This window comes from Labeo rohita, chromosome 6 (assembly GCF_022985175.1).
Source record: "Labeo rohita strain BAU-BD-2019 chromosome 6, IGBB_LRoh.1.0, whole genome shotgun sequence".
Taxonomy (NCBI): domain Eukaryota; kingdom Metazoa; phylum Chordata; class Actinopteri; order Cypriniformes; family Cyprinidae; genus Labeo; species Labeo rohita.
In genome coordinates, this window is record NC_066874.1 from 26081156 (window position 1) to 26103165 (window position 22010).

Here is a 22010-nt window from a genome sequence, read left to right on the forward strand (position 1 = left end):
GTGTTCGGTTTGCCTTAGTTGATTCACAGCAGCATTTTGGGGGGCTGAAAGTAGACCACATTTTCTGTGGTCTGTGAGGGGGTCCATTTACATTTATTCATTTGGCAGAGCAAAGTACAGTCAGAATAAAACAAGCGATTTATCATAAGATGGCAATAAGCATGAAAAGTGCCTGTTGCACACGGTCCGTGAGTGTTTTTTTTTCTTGTCTTGGCTGGGTGGGTAGTTACGCCTGCCTGTAGTTACAAGTCTGCAGTTGATTTTTAAAAGCATTACTGAAGAAAGGCCAAAAAATTAGAAGAGTTTGTTATTCATTAGTTAAAAGGATCATGTAATTCTTCCTAATAATGTTTTTATTATTTTATTTTTTTGCATGAGGTCTGCTTAATGTTAATCAAGATTTTTGCTCCAAATAGTCATGATTTAGTTAGTATAATCGTGACTATTCCACCCTGTCGGAGCCTTTAAAAAGCATGTTTTATTTCTTTTTTTTGCTGCTTTGTCTGTAAGACTTCTACATAAACACCCTTAATACGTGCTTGTGATATTTCAAGTGGGTTTTGGAAAATGTACATCCTGAATCCTTTTATGCAGGCTGTTCTGCTTTGTTTCACAATCTTTCTTGACATTTTCATTTACTCTCTGTTGACTCTTGCAAATAACCTACAAACGCACATTTGTTTATTCAACCAGACTCCAGCGGTATTATGTCAAGATAGAGATCCACCTAGTTTTTAATAACCTTAGTCATGCTGTCATCCTGTAAATAGAGATTTCAGAGCATACATTAAATCTTATTTTTAGCTTAACAGGAACATTTAGATTGAGGCTTTATCTCTTTGTTTTTTTAGGGTAATGAGTGAAGATTAGAGGTCGACCGGTATTGGATTTTACCGATAGTTTTTAAAATGGGTACTGAATGGAAAATAAATAGTGCTCTACTTGTAAATAAAAAAAAATATTAATTATTTATTGATCATTACAGTTGTTCATTAATGTTAACAAAAGCAACTAAAATTTTAAAAATATTTTTCATTTTAAATTAACACACTCTAACAAGGAACAATAATTCTGTTCTACAGTTTTTATCAATCTTAATGTTACAAATGGACTCATATTGTAAAGTGTTACTGTTACATCAACAATCAAGCTAAAGATGGCCATCATTATATATCTACACAAAAGCCCCAGTACTGAAATTGCATACATATGGATATTGTGTACAATCAGCTAGATAGTTCTGCCAATCAGCTATTGGCGCCGATTAATCAGCAAAACCGATACATCGGTCGACCTCTAGTGAAGATGCTATTTTATTTCCCTTTTTAGCTTTGGTCTGTTTGCCGTTCTGATAAGATGTTAGATCTTTTCTAATAGCATTGACATATAAGCAAGAAAATTGACATTACACTTTCAGATGGTAATGTAGACCCAAAATGGTCACAACCACTGTAATACAGATTGGGACACCTTGTTTCTTGCTCCTTTTTTTCTTAAGTGTTTAGTTTTGTGTGCGTATATGTGAACTAATAGTCAGACAAAGAGAAATAAAAGGTTTCAAAATGGAAAGTAGCTTTTGCACACCTCATTGACTCCACTTTATGGCTCTGTAATGGCCTCACAGCCACTCTGCGTTTGTTGGCTATCCACATTTCCACTGGAATTGCGAAACCGACAGGTGCTTGCCTTTCTATCTCTCTCACTTCCTTTTATGTACTGCTTTCTCTCTCTAACTCCTCCTGCCCTCCTGTCCTCCCCTCAAATTATTTTTCACGATTTCGTCTCTCACTCCCCCTCAGTAGGGAAGCAGAGATATTCGAAGTCTTACGGGTTGTATAGAGAAGCACAGTTTTGCAGACAAATTGTCACTGCTCAAACTGATGCTCAAACCACCTTTCTTTTTTGTCCTTGGCCCAGTTTCTGCTCTTTAGGAATTTTTTTTGTGACTTTAAAATTACATACTGTATGTCACTCTCATACACCACATGGCCCAGATGTATATGGAAGCCCCTTTTATCCCTGCAAGCCTGCTGCCACAAAAACTCACCGATAATAATAAAAAAAAAAATCAGCTTTGCCATCACAATAATAAACACATTTTTAAAATATTTTAAAATAGAAAATGATTATAAACTGTAATAATAGTTCACAATATTAATGTTTTTACTGTGTTTGTGACCAAATAAATGCAAATCAAATAAATGAATTCTACATATCTCTCTCATCTCACCAGGCAAAAATTGTGCCACTCAAATTTGGAATCACCCCCTATTTCACCTGCAACCCCGGCTATGATGGTCAAAGGCAAAGCAGCAAGACAGAAGGGCCTCAAAAAGGAAGCAAACACCCTCAGTAATTTTTTCCAGAAAAAGACTCCCTTGTCAGAGGCCCAGAAAAGTCTGGAGCTTCGCGTGTCAGTCAAATCGGAACCTATGGAGGTGTATGTTCAACCTCTAGCTGACGTCAAGCAAGAAAATGTGGAAGATACAGTCGGAATGGTGAAAGACGAAAAGATGGATGTAACTGCTTTTCCTTCCACGTCACAAAATAAGCTGCTGGTTAAAGGTGATGTGCACAACTTATGCTATTTTGTTGAATTTATATTGTATTTTAGAAATAAACCGTGTGAGTTGGTTAAAGGGGTCATCGGATGCTAAGTTCACTTTTACGTTTTTTTTTAACAAAACACAAATCTACCCTATAATGATAAAAATCCATGCAGTAGTTTTTAATTAATCTGTAAAAATAATATTCCCTTTTTCAAATCGAGCCATTCTCAAATGCCTGTCGTTGTGGCGTCACACCGACAGAGGCCGCTCTCACGATATTGATTGACATCAGCGTCTTACCTGAGATCAGTTGTAACAGTCCGCCCACTTTGTTTTGTTGCCAGAGCAGGGATGCAAGTTAAACAAGAATATCTCCGATTGAGCGATTGAGGTGTTGTTTTGCTGGATGTAATAATGAACATAGTGGACATTATTTACTCCTGACATCTGAGCGCTGAAGATGCAGTAGATTACGTTTGTTTGTGAAGGGAATGCGCCCTCCCGATCTACATATATCCGTCTATGTTCACGCAAATCATTCGTGATCCAGCTTCACTTACAGCAGAAGTGAGTATAAGGTTTTTTTTTTTTTTTAATGAATCTTTGCGATCGCCTTTCCTAATAATGTGTTAGTTAGCAAGTTTTAGCACCTAAACGCGGCTAAAGTAAACAGGCTCCTCACTCCACAGAGAGAAGAGAGGGGCGGGGCGATCAGAGCTCATTTGCATTTAAAGGAGCCTCGACCAGAATGAGATGATTTTTGCAGAGCTGATTTTGGCAAGGTAAAAAGGATGCTGTTTTACACGACCATTGAGAATTTTTAACCAAAGTATATTTTCCTTAAGACCCTAAAAAATCATATCAACTTGTGGAAAATGGGCATCCGATGACCCCTTTAAATGTTATAATAATGGATTTATGTGTCAGTCTATTACATGAGTTATCCTTTGATGCATTGATAATGGGTTGTCCCCTGATGCATTGATATTTCTTCACAGTGAATTATTATATATATTTTTTTTTGTTAGAGTGGTGAACCCCTTTTAAATATGTCATTCCTATTTTAATTTGTATTGTTATAATAAGCAGTCATTTTAATAATGTGTGTTGCAGTGGATTGTCCTGTCTGTGGAGTAGGTGTGCCCAAACAGAACATTAATAAACATCTGGATATGTGCTTGAGCAGAGACGATAAGAAGGAGGGATTGAGAAGGTACAGAGAATTTTTGTCCTGTAATGCAATCTTGCCATGTGAAGTTTAACAGTACAAACTGTCTTATCTGTTTAACAGTACAAACTCTTGGATGCTGTTAGTGCTGTTATTCAGAATCAGTTTTTAAAGGATTTGTTTAAGCATTAGTTCACTTCCAAAATAAACATGTCCTGATAATTTACTCATCCCTGGGTTCCCACGCTGCTTGAAAAGTACTTGAATATCAGACACCTTGGATTCAAGGCCTGGAAAGGTACTTGAAAACAGATATAGGTCCTTTAAAGTGCTTGAAATAAATTTTGTTTAGTAGAATGGTGCTATTTCAAAAATGTTCCTATATGCACAGTCAAAGGCTAAATGAAACCACGTCAATGATTGGGGTGGAGATGGAGTAGCGCGAGAGGAAAATCTTAGCATGCGAGCTGATGTGCACTTTACACAGCCCTGCATGAACCTATGGAGAAGCAGTGCAGTTGTGACTGAAAACTACTGTGTGCGACTATGAAAAAATATTTAAGAGCATCAGTGCAAATTACCCTATCAACATATTTGTGCTTGCGCTGAGGGGAGCTTCAAAGTTTCTAACGTACTTACAATGTGTTTTTGTGGCAGTGAGTAATGTTCGATATGTCCCGCCCTGTTTTCCTGTTTCAGTTAAAATTACGTCAACACATAGAATAACGCTGCCTGTTTCAAGGCACTTTAGTGTACCTTTAAGTGTAAGTGAAATGTTAAGTACTGTAAGAGGTCTTTCATGGTGCTAAGTATGCTGACGTGTGAATTTTGATGTGTGAATTTTATTCAGGGTTCCCGCGGGTCCTTAAAAAGTCTTAAAATGTCTTAAATTAAAATCCGGGAAATTAAGGTCTTAAATTGTCTTAAATTTACCGTAAAGTTGCTGTAGGTATTAAATGTTCAGCCGGTGTGCTTAATGACGATAGGGAAGCACAGTGGTCCACCGTAAAACATCTAATAGTTGATCAATTTAGTATGTGTGAAACAGGAGTGAAATGACAGTCTCCGTGATTTATTAGCTTATTACGGTAGGTCGGCTACAGACGCTGACGTCGGTCTGCACCTGCATGCTGCCATTACGCGGTTGTCGAGGTGAGGTTCAAAATGCAGAGATGGGAAAGTGTAAATTTAACGACAAGTGGATGGAAGAGGATGCATTTAGGAGGTGGTTGGCGCCGGCTGAAAATAACAATGAGGCAATGTGTAAATTCTGCAAAAAGACCTTTTCGTTAGGGACCATGGGGCTCAAAGCCGTCGAGTCGCACATGAAAGGAGGAAAGCACCAGCGGTACGTTGCAGCAGCTAGTCATAGCGGGTCCAGGTTAATCCCTGCATTGTTTGCAGCTCGACCTAACGATGTTACTAGTTCAGACGCCACCTCACAGTCGGCTATAACAAGTTTCATTTCACCGCCAGACACCCAGAAGGCAGAGGTACTGTGGGTTCTCCATACTGTGACGAGGCACAATTCATTTAAATCTAACGAGGACATACGTGACATCTTTGCTGCCATGTTCCCCGATCCACAGCTTGCAAAGTCATTCACCTGTGGTGAAAATAAAACTGAGGACTTTCATTATTGAGCTTATTTTCAGTATTCTATTCTATATGGTTCCTTCATACAAGGCATTGTGTTGTTTAGTGTAATCCAACTTATCTATGTTACGTTGGCTTTGTTCTACATCACAAAGGAACAAAAAAAAAAAGAAAGGAAAAAGGTCTCAAAGAAAAGTATTTTTACTTTTTTTTTTACTTACAGAGTTTACACATTGCACATAATTGATACCAAATGGAAAACTTTGAAGTTTTCGATTTCCATTGTAGGAGGAAATAAATTGAGTAGCCTATTCCAAAGAAATTATGAAATTTTTGGGTCTTAAATTATATTTGTTGAGGTCTTAAAAAGGTCTTAAAAAGCATTAAATTTTACTTTTAAAATGGTGCAAGAACCCTGTTATTGCTTAATATAAAAAAAAGGTGCTTTAAAAAGTCCTTGAATCTGGTGTTCGTGAAAGAGTGGGAACCCTGTCATCCCAGTGTCATTAAAGATGTTCATGTCTTTCTTTCTTCAGTTGAAAAGAAATTAGAGTTTTTGAGGAAAACATTTCTGGATTTTTTTTTTTTCACAATGGGGATCAATGGGTTAAAGGTTTCAATGCAGTTTCAATGGGCTCTACGCAATCCAAGCCAAGGAATAAGCAAAACAATCTGTCATTTTATAAAAAATAAATTAAATTTCTATACTTTCTAACCACAAGTGCTGGTCTTGCCCTAGCTCGACCTCACACATTATCTAATCATGCACACAGCGTAAGTACTGACCCGGTGTTTACAAAGCGAATGTGCAAAGAAAGTCACATGCCCTTTACAAAAAAAAGCTAAAAAAATAAGGGCGGATGATTTTGCTCTACTTGAAGAGGTGAAGAACTGCAATTTGGACCTTCGACCCATTGGCCACCATTGACGTCCGCTATATGAAGAAAAATCCTGGAATGTTTTCCTTAAAAACTTTCATTTCTTTTTGACAGAAAAAAAAAAAAAGACATAAACATCTTGGATGACATGGGGGTGAGGAAATTATCAGGAAATTATTCTGGAAGTGAACTACTCTTTTAAGTTATTACTTGGTGATATTACTTAAATGCAGTAGTTGAGTAAAAAAATAAATTAATATTGAGTAACTGACATTTCAGACACAATATGGCTAGATATTGTTTATTTTCACAAACGAAAGTAGTTTCGAAAGAATCTAAACCAGGATCACGTGTTCAATGTTGCAAATGCAGACAAGGGGAGTGATGTAAACAGTAAAACATTTTAAATATTTTGAAACATTTGTCCAATCAAATAAGTGGAGCAGAACTAATTGCTATATTATATAAAATTCATTTTTCTTGAAAGATTGTCAGACATCTGTGCAAACAATCTGCACAATCTCAGCTTTCTAGACTTATTTAGTTTTCTACCTAATCAGAGACCCTTTGTAACCATGTATTTGTGTGTGGTTTTCTTTTTTTCAATTCGTGTCTGAGTTAGTTGGATGGAGTTTAAGAAATGAACTGATTGCTGTTAAAACAACTTTTCTTGAATAGATAGTTTAAAAAAAATGTTCTGTGGTGGATAATTATGGGCACTTGAAAAGAGTACTTGTAGTTAAAAAATGGATTAGATCCTTATTAAATAACGTTCCATATAGATTATAGCTTGTCTTCATCCCTCTTCCTTTTTCACCTGAGGGACATTCTGAAGGGCCGACATTTTGGTGTGTGTCTGATTGACAGAAAGGGTGATTTCATTTACTGGACACCTTGAGGGTAACGTGATTAATGAGGGCATGCATCAGCATTCCTGTGGCCTTAAGCCCATCCTGACATACTACTGCTACAGAGATGAATGAAGTTTTCACCTTTAAATGCTTTTTTGTGTAATAGTGTTGGGTCATATACTTAGGTCTAAGTAATAATTCACCCCCATATTATACCTTTATCACTTTCTTTCTTCTGTGGAACACAAAAGAAGAGATTTTTAAAAATTATTGGGGGCCAAACTACAATGGACAAAAAACACTGAGACATTCTTTTGTAACCCACAGAAAAAAGGAAGTTATACAGGTTAGGAATGAGATGAATGAACGTCCGAAGGTATGTTAAAAGAGTGCATCTTACCGAAATCAGTATCCTGTCTCATGTAATCGCTTGATCAGTGTTTCGAATGTGGAAGAATGTCGATATAACAGCTTGTAAACAATATGTCACGGAACATAACATTTACCTTAGGAAAAAAAAAAACATATTCTGTGATTATAAACTCGTTAGTCAGCTAGAAAAAATAACTAGAGAGCGTTTTGCTTAAATACATGCACTATATAACATTCATTATTATTTTTACTGTTATTGAATACTTAATTTATGTTTGAATAAATCCCGTCAAGTTTTTATGACAGCCACCATTTAAATATTTATATTTAAAAAAATTAATCGAGTAGAAATATAATTACGTAATTGTAACGTTAGTATTATGACTTCATTATTATAAAAACATAATTGAGAGTAATTCAAGTGCTTGTATACAAATCAGTATAATCAATTTTTACAGCATTAGTTTTTAAAGGTTTTTTTCCTTGAAAATTTGTACTTTTAAATAATATACATCCAAAATAATCGCTATCAAATCAATTAAATCGAATCGGAATCAAATCGAGTTGCGAGCTTGTGAATCATAATTGAATTGAATCATAACATTTGTGTCAAAACACAGCCCTAACGGCTGTTGTGTTTATTATAACTGAAAACGAAGAAATATTGCTGCATTAGTCATATTCAGATTTATGAGTAATACTATCTTGTAAATCAGCCTATCAGGAAAGGAAGTGTAGGAAGTATGCAAAAAGCAATTTGATGAACAGAAAGTTACACATCATGCCTAATAAGATACAGAGTGTTTTTCAGGCCAATTTTTGGCTTGTTTAACAGACATGCCATTTTGTTCTTTAATTATTTATGAGACACATTCATGAAGAACGTCAGGGAAAGACAAGATAAAATAATGTGTGTGATTCCCTCAAGTTAAAACAAGATTCCCACAAGATCACAGAAGTAAATGGCAATATGGGCATCTATTAAGAGCATCCTAACAAACTGAGCAAATGGACGAGGACATCTCTTAAATAACTGACCAAAAGACAAGTTGCAAAGCTATTTAATTTACGTCAGAGAAAAAGTGATAACAACAGTCTCTACACCACTTGAGATTCACTGCTGGGACAGGGTTTACGAGAAAGCCTTTTCTGAGAAAGGCTGGCATTAAATCATGTAAAAGCCATGGGACAAAACCGTAAACATTTTGGTAGTCAATTTTCAAGTTCTTTGGCCTGAAAGCAAAGCACTATGTTTGGTGAAAAAAATACAACCCAGTAGCAGGTAACACTCACTCTGCCATGGTGGCAGTATTATGTTTTGGGGGATTTCTTTTTCAGATGGTGGAATTGGAAAGTTTGTTGGCATAAAGGCCAAAATGGATTAAGCCAATGCATGCAAATCCTTCAGGAGAACCTGTTTCAGTCAGACAGAGATATGAGTTACTTTCCAGCATAACATCTACCCAAACTACACAGCAAAACTATGAAATTATCACTTTATAGTTTGTATTCTAGACACAGACTTAAATGCAATTGAAAATTTTTACTATGACCTGAACAGTCACTCTCCATCTAATTTACTAGAGGTACTGCACATTTGTGTTAAAGAATGGGCCAAATTTGCACATTTAGGTTAATGGACTGTAATACTTGTTGGAAGAATTTTGATAGTAAATATTATTAAAGGTACACTGTGTAACTTTGGCTCTGCAGCTATTAATAATTAAAACTGCATGCGTCTTGCGGAAGAGCTTTGTTTTGGTTGTATTTGTTTTGGCTCTGCATGCGCTCATCCATGAAATGTTTGTGCAATCCCTGTACACATTAAAATCTAAAAAAGATGTTATCTGAAAGGGTAAGTTTTTGTTTTGAGTTATTTGGAATCATTGCTATTTTATAGGAATGATGTTACAAATGTTAAAAAGTTAGAAATTTGTTTAGATGGAAAGGGTTGCAGGTTGATTTATTTAGACACCTGAAGACATTGTTAAAGAGAGAGTTCACCCAAAAAAGAAAATTACCTCATGTGCCACTCACCCTAAAGCTGTCCTAGGTGCATCTGACTTTCTTCTTTCAGATGAATGTAGTCTGAGTTATATAAAAATGTTCTTGCTCTTCCAAGCTTTATAATGGCAGTAAATGGCTGTTGAGATTTTGAAGTCCAATAAAGTGAATTTATCCATCATAGAATCTAGGGGGTTATTAAATACCTTCTGAAGCAAATCAATCTGTTTGTGATATGAAAAATATCCATATTTAAAATTTTATATACTGTAATCTCTTCCTTCCGTTAATTGTATGCCTGTTCACTAGAGAGTGGCTTTCCAGTGGATGACCTAGAAAGTAGGTGAACGCGATGACAAACATAGAAGCTGAGTGGACATTTTGTTGGGCTATGGAAAAAATAAACTTTAATAAATTAAGTTGTTTTTATGCATTCAAATAATTAGACATGCTTAAACAGAATTTGATAACAATAAAACAGAGAGTGAGAAAAAATAAAACGTTTCATAGGGCCCTAAACATGTAATTTTTGTTGAACTTTTAACAAATTGATGTTAAATTGTATATGTTTCATAATTTTAATTAATTAGATTTGCTTTGTGATTAATAAAATGTAATTTAACTGTTTAAAAAACTGTTAAAATTAAGTGGAATTTGGGGAAAAATAAAACTGATATAGTACCTACATAGCATATTTTATGCTATTATACTCTTACCTAAATGCATTCACTTCAGAATGCCTTTATTAACCCCCCAGAGCTGTGTGGAGTACTTTTTATGATGGATGGATGCACTTTATTGGACTTCAAAATCTCAACACCCATTCACTGCCATTATAAAGCTTGGAAGAGCCAGGACATTTTTCAATATAACTCAGATTGTATTCGTCTGAAAGAAGAAAGTCATATGCACCTAGGATGGCTTGAGGAAGAGTAAATCATGGGTTAATTTTCATTTTTGGGTGAAATCTTTTCAAACCTGTAAAGAAACCACACTTATGTTGATTCGTGTTTTATTGTAGATTTTTTTTTTTTTTTTTTCCTTTTTGTTTGTTTTTACAACCAGCGATTTATTCTTTTCCGTGTTTCATGGTCAGTATTTCTTGCTCATTTTGTCGACTAGCTTGCGCCTGAGTAGCTGCTGGATGTACATTTCTCTGTTTATGTAGAGACACACACGGGCAAATGACAATTGTACGCAATTGCCCGCAAAATCCATCCCGACAGGTCTAAAATATAAACTCTTGCAAGCTTACTGTAGTGGTTCAGGTAAAGACAAAAGACAATTTAAAAGATATTTTTCTATAAATGACTCTGGGACTTGTGTATGTGTTTGTTTCAGCAGTGGAAGGAGGAAGGCGATGCCTAAGCTGTTGTACACTTTGATTACTGTTCCAAAGCTCAAGAAGATGCTGAAAGAATGCCACCTGTCTGCTCAAGGCAGCAGAGAGCAGCTTGTGCGACGCCACCAGGAATTCACCCACATCTATAATGCACAGTGTGATTCACTCAACCCCAGATCAGGTATGAAGTCAAAGATCAATAACTGAATGGATAAATAGATGGTGAGTTGAAAGACATGGTCTGGTGAATGAATTCTAGCCTATGTTTTGGCCCAGCCTGTATAGCTGGCGCAAGAGTTCGCTGAACACAGTTTCGCACTTTCTAGCGTTTGTAGGTGGTGGAATGTAATTAATGTGCTGGAGTTAGTCACCCTGTGGGGGACCCTGGCACGGAGATGACAGGGCTGGTGGAAAAATACAGTAGTTTCATCCTTTAAGTTTTGTTTGAGTTACTGCTTCCCTTCTCACTGACCCTTTCAGAGCTGAATTTATCTCTCTTCATTGAGCTGTCAAAGGTTGCACAGGAAACCCTCTATTTTTCTTTCATTCGCCTGACGTTACCATGGTTTCTGTTTAAAAGCTGGACTTGAGTGTGGATTGTGGATTTTTTTTTTTCCACACTACCTGTGAGGTTCTGTTTTGTCAGATACAGTGGTAGCTTGAATTGATAAATTACAGTACTCAAACTGACTTCTGTGCCAGAAATTTATGTAAAACCTGATGGTTATGTTATACAGAATAATGTAAGAATAAGCATCCTCTTGTGTGCTGTAATAGATGTAAAAAAACAAACAAACCTAAAAGTAGATTCTGTATGCTTTGGGGTAGGATGGTTATGTTTAAGTCTTCTTCAGAATTTATTTTTGCATGTTGTATTTTATAGTTTTTGTTTTTGCTTTTTCTCTTGCTAACAGCTGAAGAAATTGCCAAAGAAGTTGAAAACAATGAGAGGCTAAAGAATAAATTGGACAGTAAACGAAAACCTGTATGTACTACTGTGGATTGCCATTTCTATATATAAATCTGAATATTATGTAACAGATGTACAGTTGAGATCAAAAGTTTACATCCCCCTTTTAGAATCTGCAAAATGTTATTTTACCAAAATAAGAGAGATCATACAAAATGCATGTTATTGTTTAATTAATACTGACTTGAATAAGATAGTTCACATAAAAGACGTTTACATATAGTCCACAAAAGAAAATAAGTTAGGTTGAAGTTATAAAAATGACCCTGTTCAAAAGTTTACATCCCTTGATTCTTAATACTGTGTTCTTACCTGAATGATCCACAGCTGTTTTTTTTTTTGTTTGTTTGTTTTTGTTTAAAGATAGTTGTTCTTAAATCCCTTGTTTGTCCTGAACAGTTAAACTGCCCACTTCAGAAGAATCCTTCAGGTCCCACAAATTCTTTGGTTTTCCAGCATTTTTGTGTATTTGAACCCTTTCCAACAATGACTGTATGATTTTGAGATCCATCTTTTCAGACTGAAGACAACTGAGGGACTCTTTTGCAACTATTACAGAAGGATCGACCGCTCAGTGATGCTTCACAAGGAAACATAATGCGTTATGAATTTGACGATCAGGGTAAATGTAGCTTATTTTGTCTTCTGGTAAACATGTAACTATCTTCTGCAGGGCAGTACTAAATGAAAAAAATATTATATTTAGGCAAAATAAGAAAAATGTACACCTCCACTCTGTTCAAAAGTTTTCACCTCTGGGCTCTTAATGCATGTTTTTTCCTTCTGGAGCATCAGTGAGTGTTTGAACCTTCTGTAATAGTTGCATATGAGTCCCTCAGTTATCCTCGGTCTGAAAAGATGGATCTCAAAATCATCAGTCATTGTTGGAAAGGGTTCAAATACACAAAAATGCTGGGACCTGGAGGATTTTTCTGAAAAACAGCAAGCAGTTTAACTGTTCTGGACAAACAAGGGACTCTTGGACTATATGTAAACACCTTTTATGTGAAATATCCTATTCAGGTCAGTACTAAATAAACAATAACATGCCTTTTGTGTCCCTTTTATTTTGGTAAAAATAATTAACATTTTGTAGTTTCTGAAAGGGTATGTAAACTTTTGACCAACTGTATGTGTCTACATAAGTCTATAATGTGTGAATTTTATTTTTGATTTATAAAAATAATCATTGTGATGTTTCAGCTTTTTAAAAGTGCATTCATGTTGAAACAACTATAGTTTTTAGATTAATTCTTTATTCTTTTTTTCATAATGTTTTGACAGGTAATTGTCACTACGAAGAATCAGACAGCTGAAGAAATTGAGGAGTTACACTCAGTGTACCGTAAGTCCTGGCTTTATAAAAACTAACACAATAAAGAATGAAACCGTTGCTTTTGTCAGTTTAGAGGATGCACTGTCCTTGCACTGTTGGAAAGTGATGTTTTGAGTAATGTCACAACAGGGTCAACTTCGTTCTCCTTGCTTGTCTTGTGAATTGTAAAATAAAAATGTCTGTTTGATTTATGTACTGAACAACATTACTATCGCCCACCTCAAGGTTGACTGAGCATATGTAATCTGTGAATATTTTTGTAAATTATTAGATAAAGATATTAGCAAGTGTTTTTTTGTTTTTTTTAGGATTCTGGCGGTTTGATGGTTTATTACTTTTTTTTTTTTTTTTTTTTTTTTGTTACCCTGTCTGCCTTTATATGAATCAGAATTCATAAAACAGTTGCGGAACAACTGCGTTTTAATCACGATCCGAACAAACATGCTACATGTAGCATATAAATTAGATAAATAAATCTATAAATTTGATATAAATTAGATTGTATAATTTTAAAATCTGAAGCAGCGACAGAATGGTCTGACCTTTACTTTGTAGCGGTATTTGGCCTTACATTATTGGGTTCGGGTGCGGGGGGTAAAATACACCACGGTATTCAGTTCACTGCGTGAACCTGCACTTTAAAACGTATTATTAAATTTAGTCAAGAACAACCAGGCAATAGCTTGTAACTCGTATCTATTTAACTTCACATCAATCCATTATCACAATCCAATAGGTGTACAAGCACATAAACAACAACAACAAAAAACTCTTTCCAGGCCCAGGAAAATTTACCTTTTAATACCCTAAACAAATAACAACGGTTGAAATATTTCAAAATAAATCAGCTTAAAGTCCAGTAACGATCAAGCTCCAAAAAGGACACACATTTTAGTAGTCTTATGCATATGCAAACCATAGTAGGCCTCAAAACATGCACATCATAGTAGACCTCAGCATATGTACATTATAGTAGACTTCAACACATTCTAGCAGGCCTCAATACATGGACATTACAATAAGCTTCAGCTGAAATTATGCTACATAAAACATAACTGCACAAAACAAAAACGGCAGACTGACTAAATGAGAATGCAGATTTACTCTCTGACAGCAGGTGGCGCTTATGGAACAGCAGCAATACAGCGTTTCCTTGGTTGGTGATTTAAACAAAGCAGAGCTGCTCTTTTAAACATGAAATTAATATGCGTTATATGGAGGTAAGATGAAAAGAAAATACCATCTAAACTTTTCTGAAGACAGTCAGTTACCCTCAGAGATAAAGCCCCACCCCCAATTTAGTATTTTCTTAAAATATTTCATGTGTTGTGAACAGTGAGTTTGCTCTGCCAGCTACAGTATTTTCTCCTTTATAGTAGGTTTATATGCCTAGTTTAAGAATTAGTTGTGTGTCATTAATAGTTAATAGAACTAAAAGTTCTCCAACCATTATTTAGAAGTGTATGCAGTTAACAGGGATCCCCTCTTAATTGACAACGCTGTCTACATGGCTTAGCCACTGTACCAGTAATGCAGTTTTTAAAAAAAAAAAAATTCATACCGGTTTTAAATAATCCAAGCCGGTTTACAGTTTGAACCGGAATATTCTCAAACACCAGTACACTAAGTCTTTGAGATGAGAAGGCAGTCTGTGTAACTCACAATGTGCCTACTATCCATTTATTTTGGTCTGGGAATTTAATTATTTTTCTAATGCAAAAAAAATATTGAAGATTTGCATTTGAATTACTCATATGACTTACGTCAGCAGTGGTTAGATCATTTTTATTCTTTAAATGACCTGCAAATTTAGGACTGAAAGTATATCCTGCTATTAATGTCTCATTAGGCTACATTAAATATTATTTGGAATATTTATCTACTGAACAGGCTCTCTTCAAAAGATGCACCATGTGAGCTGCTGTTATATTTTATTGTAACTTTTAGTGAACAATATTGTTTAATTACATTAAAGAAGTGTTTTAGCTACACTGCAGTGAGTTTCTGAGCAGAAAATGCCTGTAAGATTGAAGGTGCTGCTGTGATCGTAATCATCAAAAATTCTTTTTCTGATTTGCTGCTTTAATGTAATGGCCATGTATCATCCGTGTGCTCTACGAGGGCATTTGCAATTTCCGTTTCCTCATATATCAGATCTTCTTGTTCAAGTGCGGTTCGGACTCTATGCAGAACTGTGGTGCAGAGATTTCTAAACTGAATACAGATTTAGCTACGCCTTGAGTGAGGCTGCGTGCTTTCGTTTTGAAGTTTCTCTCCTGACGATTTCGATATGCATAATCTCTCTTCAGTTGCGTTTGGTAGTTCTCAGCCAAAATGTTTTCCAGAAACCTTTGCCTTTTGTGACTCCAAGTTCACGAAGCAGCCAAGTGCGTATGTGTGAGGGAGTGAGAGAGGAAGGGAGAAAAATCCCTCAAGGGGCTGGAGGGGAAGGTGGTGATCAATACAACAATACCAACAGGGTCTCAAGATCGATCCTACCTCATTAAATGTTCCAGTCTGCCGTAGTGACCCGGCTCACAATAGGCTCCAAGCTTTAAAGATACTATCCACTGTTTGATGGACTGCTGGGAGGGCATATTTTTATGTCATTTTTAAGGCACAAATGAACAAGATTCTAAGTCAGTTGTGTTTTATGGTGTTTTAATGGAATGAAATTAAATTTTCATTCCACTAAACTTTCTGGATGTTTATGCTTACAGGTCCAAATGTTGTGCCCTGTTAACTTCAGCTCTAAAGGTTTTGTCCCTAGTGCTTTCAGTTTGACGTGAACAGGTTACAGCTGTTAGCCCTAGTGGCGTCTCTGCTATAATAAAACCCACTTACCCTAACAACCTCCTCCCAGAGGCCAACATTAGAAACAAAGCCATTTAAGGTGGATTGGTGTAATTTTCGCCAAGTGAGAAAACGTGGTTCGTATTTGTCATGTAAAATTGACCTAGCAGCAAAAGATGAAAGGCACTGTGCGATTAGAGCAGCCAGACTGTGATGTCGGAGACAGGATGTTGAAATATTGATGCGCAGCACGGAGGGGATCTATAAATAGCTGCATGCCGAGATAAACTCTTGATTAATCATCAAAAGGGCTTGATGATTCACCAGCTTCATGGAGTGTCCGATGAATGGGGAAATGACACGGGGTGAATAAGACGCACCCCAGAAATTGAGCTTTTCTATACAACAGGTTTATCCTAAATAATAATACATAAAGGTCACTGTTAGGCCATAGCGCAATTCTCTAAACAGAATATTATTGAAAGTATTTCTTTAATGATTTGTTTATTTTATTTTATTATACCTTTTGTGGCTGTTTGGAAAGGTTGTCAATCATTTGGTTAATGAATATTCAGTATCCGGCTCAGTTTGATAAATAAAATTTATTACACATAGGGCCCTATTTAGGCTGCAACTGCCTAATGTAAACTATGGAACATAAAATAATTTGAGAAATATCTCAGTATTTTTTGTTCATACAATGAAAGTCATTGTTAACCAAAACAGCTTTGTTACCAACAGTCTTCAAAATACCTTCTAGATCATCTAACACACCTGATTCAAATCATCAGCTCAAGAGTAAAGACTGCAAGACCTGATTTGGGTGTATCTAATAAGGGAGACAAGCAAAATGTGCAGGGCAGGGGTGCCTCCGGGACAGGTTCGAAAACCCCTGGTTTAACTTTTATTTGATTAAAACAGTGGTTTTCAAACTGGTCCTGTGAACGAAAAAAAAAATTTATATGAAAAAAAAAAAAATAAAAATAATAGTAAAATGCACAACACAGATTTTCTGAGTGGGGAAAAATCATAGGGCAATTTTAAAAATAAAGTTGTTTTTTATATATTCAGATATATAAAAATAATAAAATATAAATATAATAAAATAATTAACATGCTTAAGTGCAAAATTGAACAATGAAACAAAATGTGAGAAAAATGTGAACATTTTATAGGGTCTTAAAGTGTGATTTTTGTTAAACTTATGTTAAATTGATGTTAGATTGTGTAATTTTTATGATTTTAATTAATTAGGCATGCTTTTTGATTTAATAACCTTTAGTATAACCATTAAAACAGAATATTTAAATTTTAAAATGGAAAAAACTGAAACTAAAAAAAAAAAAACTAAATTTGAGATAATAAAATGGATTTAATAGGGCCCCTAGTTGTGGTTGGTCTTTTTCCTTGCATTTATTTTCATTCTTTATTTCAATAAGCCCCGTGAAGCCGTGGTTTACAGTGAATTTATAAAAGCTAAGGGGGTTTTTGTGTCGTGCCTAACAACGCTCCTTAGCTGTTATAAATTCACTGTAAACCATGGCTTCACAGGGCTTATTGCTTTATTTTACCTTTCATCTACCCATTTAAACCCAACCATCTCTGTCTGTCAGAAACGAAAAATGACCGTGAACAGAGCAGTGATCTGTTTTTCTTGTACATGCATTTATGATTTTGGCACACGTGTTGCATGGAGATGTTTATTTTATTGGATGATTTTGTTTAGCCTTAGTTTAGTTTGTTCACTATTATATTGTTTAGTTGTGTTCTGCAAGTCATTACATTTGATCTTTTTTTTTTTTTTTTTTTTCTTTTTTCTTTTTTCTTTTTTCTTTTCTTTTCTTTTCTTTTCTTTTCTTTTCTTTTCTTTTCTTTTCTTTTCTTTTCTTTTCTTTTCTTTTCTTTTTCCTCAGTTTTGTTTTTATGTATACACAAGGATGCTAAACTCAAGAACCTGTCAGGTAACTGGCCATTATCAGATTTGATCCTGTCTTTGTCTACAGTAAATAACTCTGAAGAAGCCGCAGATTTCGATCCCAAATGTCCAGAGTATGATGTAATATGATTTGGGAAAGAAAGGAGAGTTTAGACATTGAAATCTTGTAACACTTCACCACCCACTTCTTGGTAATGGTTTCAGTATTCCTGTAATGTTTTGTTTTGTTCATATTTTAATGTAGACTGTAACCAAATAATAAAACCTGTTAAATACAAGATCTGCTGTGGGCAAAGAAAAAAACTTGATGTTTTTGTTTGTTGCATCCCCAGAGATCTAAAATATCAGGAGAAACCTATCTGAAAATCTAAATTTTTCTGGTTGAAAACATTGTAGTGTTATAAGAGTGAGCTGGGTTAACTATTCGTAAATCACTACTTCAGGGCTATTAGTTGTTATCCTAGCAGTTTCACAGCTTCTTTTACTTATAGCAAGAATAAAAACATTTAATGTGACTTTGTTTTCACAATTTATAATGGTGCTGGCTCTGGAAGAAGGGTCTGATTTTATTGTTTACTGAGTGTCTTAAGCGTGAGAATAACTTGTGCAAGAACAGACGAAGATCAGATACAGCTGGTGGGTGGCATGGCTTGGGTTAGCTTAAAACTGTTTTTATTGAGATTTGCAGTTTAGATGATTAGATACTTGTGTCAGTTCCTCGAAGGAACTGCAGTGCAACGGTAAAAACAGAAGTTAATCGACACAGCATGGTACAGTGTGTTTTTTAAAACTGTGCATGTGCATCTAATATATTAAAAATACAGGGTACTCAAACAATTTGAAAACATAATTGTAAAAATGACAAATTACAAGACAAAATTCAGTTTAGCATTCCACTCAATGATTCTGTTTCCTAAATTATTCACTTAAAGATTTTTTTAGGAATAAATAATGGAGCTGATGATCCAAAATGAATAATTCACCATGGTTGTTTTTTTTTTTCTATGGCTTTTTCTGTTTTTTTTTCCTTGCATTTATTTTCATTCTTTATTTTTTTTTTATCATAGCACTAGGGGAACTTTATTTCAATTATTGAGAAATTTTTTCTTGCCCTAGGATCTGTACGTTTACAAAATGTATTTTTTTTCCTTTTGAATGTGTATATATAACATTTTAGCTGTCGTTTACTTTTTTCAGCCCAGCCATCTCTATGTCTGTCAGACATGAAAAATGAAAATGAACAGAGCAATGGTCAGTGAAATAATGGAGCTGATGATCCCAAATGACTAAATCACCATTGTTATTATTATTTTTTTTTTCCTATGTCTTTTTTTTCCCTTTCTGCATTTTTTCCTACTGAAGCTTTGGCCACATAAGAAGGCAGTAATTGCTCCAGTAGTTGACTAGAGTCAACAACTCTTATTTCTGAGATAAAGTTCCCTATTTAGCATTTCTGTGATTAGCCAGCAATAATTTGTGAAAAAGTATGCTAAAAAGCCTTTCTAATAGAATTGCCAAAATAGACTTTCAGCTTTTGTAATATGAAGTATGAGAAAAGATATTAGGCTACCTTGCCACAAAACCCATGACTAAGTCATGCCATGTACAACTGAGATTAGCAGCCATGCGTTCTAGTGTTTTCAGTGAGTAACAACAGTGTGGTTGGGTTAAGACACTATATGACTAATGTTGCTCAGTGTACCTTTTTAATGGCTAAAAATGAAACCTTAAGGCTTACCGGCTCCTGCCAGACAAATTAAAATATAAAAGATGAATGTTGTGTGAAAATTGTGGGTATGTTTTCTTGTAAGCATTACATTAAATAATTTTCGGTGTACCTGCTTACTTGGTTGAAAACAAAGATGACAATAGAATTTTCTCCACATATGCTATTCAACCTTCAAATTTGTGTTGCATGAATAAAATGCAAACATGATTAATTCAGCCCTTAGACATATTCAGTTATACCAGATATGGAAACAGAAACAGGATTCGCGTGCTGTATCACAAACAGATGCATGTCGGGTCTGCGGACTTTAAAAAGCAGTGTGCTTGTGTGATAGTGAGCTTTGCTGGATATCTCTGTTTTTTCTTCTGCAGTTCTTCAGTCATCATCATTTCAGCTGATCTCTTCCTGGGCCTTTGGCCGGTGTGATTTTAAAAGCAGGCCGTATGACCTTTCAGTTGCTTTTGTTGGTTTTCGCCACTACATTTATCATGGTCTGCCTTGTTACGCCAGTGCTTTCAGAGTCGCTGTTATTTTCCAGTGCAGGATTCATTCTCTGTTTGAAGAGAAAGCTAAGATTGAAATATAATCCTCTATCCTTTTTGGTAAAAGATACATTCACATTTTCCTTTTATGGCTTTGTTTTTTACTTTTATTAATTTATTTTGACATTATGTAATAATTCATTATCCAGACACGACTGTTTTATAATGCAATTTTTGGAATTTTTTTGAAGGTATATTCCTGGTTAAAAAGGATAAATAATAAGTCATCGTGACAAAGTTGTCATGAAATCATAATTTATCTAACAATGCACGTTCTTGATTCATCAGTGCACATTATTGCAAAAGGTGGCGGGGGAAAATTCTAATTAATCTTTCATCAAAGTCTAATAATATGCTCCGCCTCCTGAAACTTTCCTTGAGGCATTCAGGTCTGCTATCCACCTTATTCTTCATATGGGCGAGACTACCGGTTCATTATAGGCCACTATAGGAAATAACGAGAAGAATAACAACGTGCAGTAAATGGTAAAACTGTTTGAACTACAAACCAGTGTGTTCATAATTAAGATAATATGTTCAAATAATACGGTAAGACACACCAATTTGCAATATCAAGCAGGTAAACCAGCTGTTTGTACAACTAAAAACAGCTGGATGCAGATGGAACCGGTAGTCAGACCCATAAAATGTACAAAATGGCCACGCCCACTCTTACAGTAAAAAATAAGGTGGAAAGAATGCTAATTTTTCAAGATTCAGTATGTATTTCTTAATTTTTTTATAGTTGAAATTGATACCAAACAATTTACTTTTTTGCCATTTAAATCTTTTTTTATTTTATTTTTTTTTAGGGAAGCAACACAGCAGCGAATTTTCCCGTTTGATTGCCCAGGTCAGAGGTCGTCTGGAGACATCCAAGAGAGCACAGATCAAACAAGAAGAGAAGTCTACAGAAGAGACAGACTCCAAAGGTCCCATTGTCTTCAGTTTCTTTTCAGATTGCACTTAAAAGATGTTACACATTTCCCCAAATATCCTTGTTTGAACATTGGTTAATATTGATTGTTTGATGCAGTGAATTAATTAGAAAATCAGACATTTGCTAAATTTAGGCAAGTTGTATAGGTCATTTTAGCTTGATTTGTTGTTAATTGGATTTTTAATTTTAGAAAACCGGTTAATAAAATTGCATATAATCCCAAATCTGAATAGAGAATAGTGTACAAAAAATTTAAGTGTCTTCATAATTAATTGCATTAATGTTGACACTGTCGGAAATGATTGCTACTGCAATGGTGCTAGAAAGGTTGTGACCCCCTTAAGAATTTTCTGTAAATTTAACCTACATTTAGAATCCAACTGACAAGTAATTTGAAAATAAAATATTTTTTTCCCTATATTTATTTGCCAAAATGATCCAAAAGTAATGATCTTTGTTTAGTGGGAGTATGTGAACCTCTAAAATGATCAGCTAGTTAAAAGTAATCGGAATAGACTTAAAATGACAAAAATCAGCTAAACATACAGAATGGTGTGCATGGCAGAATACCCAGAAGAAAGCCACTGCTCTTCAAGAAGCCAGTGCTGCCCGTCTAAATATTTCCAACACTGTGGATGCGCCAGAAGACTGTTGGCTAAATGATTTGTGGACTGCAGACAGACCTTTTTGGTTTAAATAAGAAGTGTTACATTTGTCAGTGAGGAATTTGGATTCAACAAGGAATTTTATCTCAACTGTGAATCATGGAGGTGACAGTATAATTATTACAGGCTACTTTGCGGCTTTTGAATCACAAAAGCTTGCCATCAATGATGGAACTATAAATTCTGCATTGTACCAAAAAGTTTTACAGGGAAATGTCAAGATGTTAGTCTGTGGTCCTTGTGTTAAAGGAGAAGTCCACTTCCAGAACAAAAATATACAGATAATGTACTCACCCCCTTGTCATTTAAGATGTTCATGTCTTTCTTTCTTCAGTCATA

The 22010-nt window shown here is 35.2% G+C and overlaps 1 protein-coding gene across 2 annotated transcripts in view; it reads left to right on the forward strand.

The window, feature by feature from the left end:
- Nucleotides 1–22010, forward strand: part of rad18 (RAD18 E3 ubiquitin protein ligase) — a 47639-nt gene that overhangs the window by 5928 nt on the left and 19701 nt on the right. Inside the window, exons 5-10 of one of the 2 annotated variants that reach the window (XM_051112521.1) lie at nucleotides 2234–2565; nucleotides 3663–3762; nucleotides 10760–10941; nucleotides 11675–11745; nucleotides 13015–13075; nucleotides 20879–20998. In XM_051112521.1, coding sequence (XP_050968478.1) covers nucleotides 2234–2565; nucleotides 3663–3762; nucleotides 10760–10941; nucleotides 11675–11745; nucleotides 13015–13075; nucleotides 20879–20998 — 866 coding nt within the window. The remainder of the gene's footprint in view (nucleotides 1–2233; nucleotides 2566–3662; nucleotides 3763–10759; nucleotides 10942–11674; nucleotides 11746–13014; nucleotides 13076–20878; nucleotides 20999–22010) is intronic. The other variant, XM_051112522.1, reaches the window with a different exon arrangement.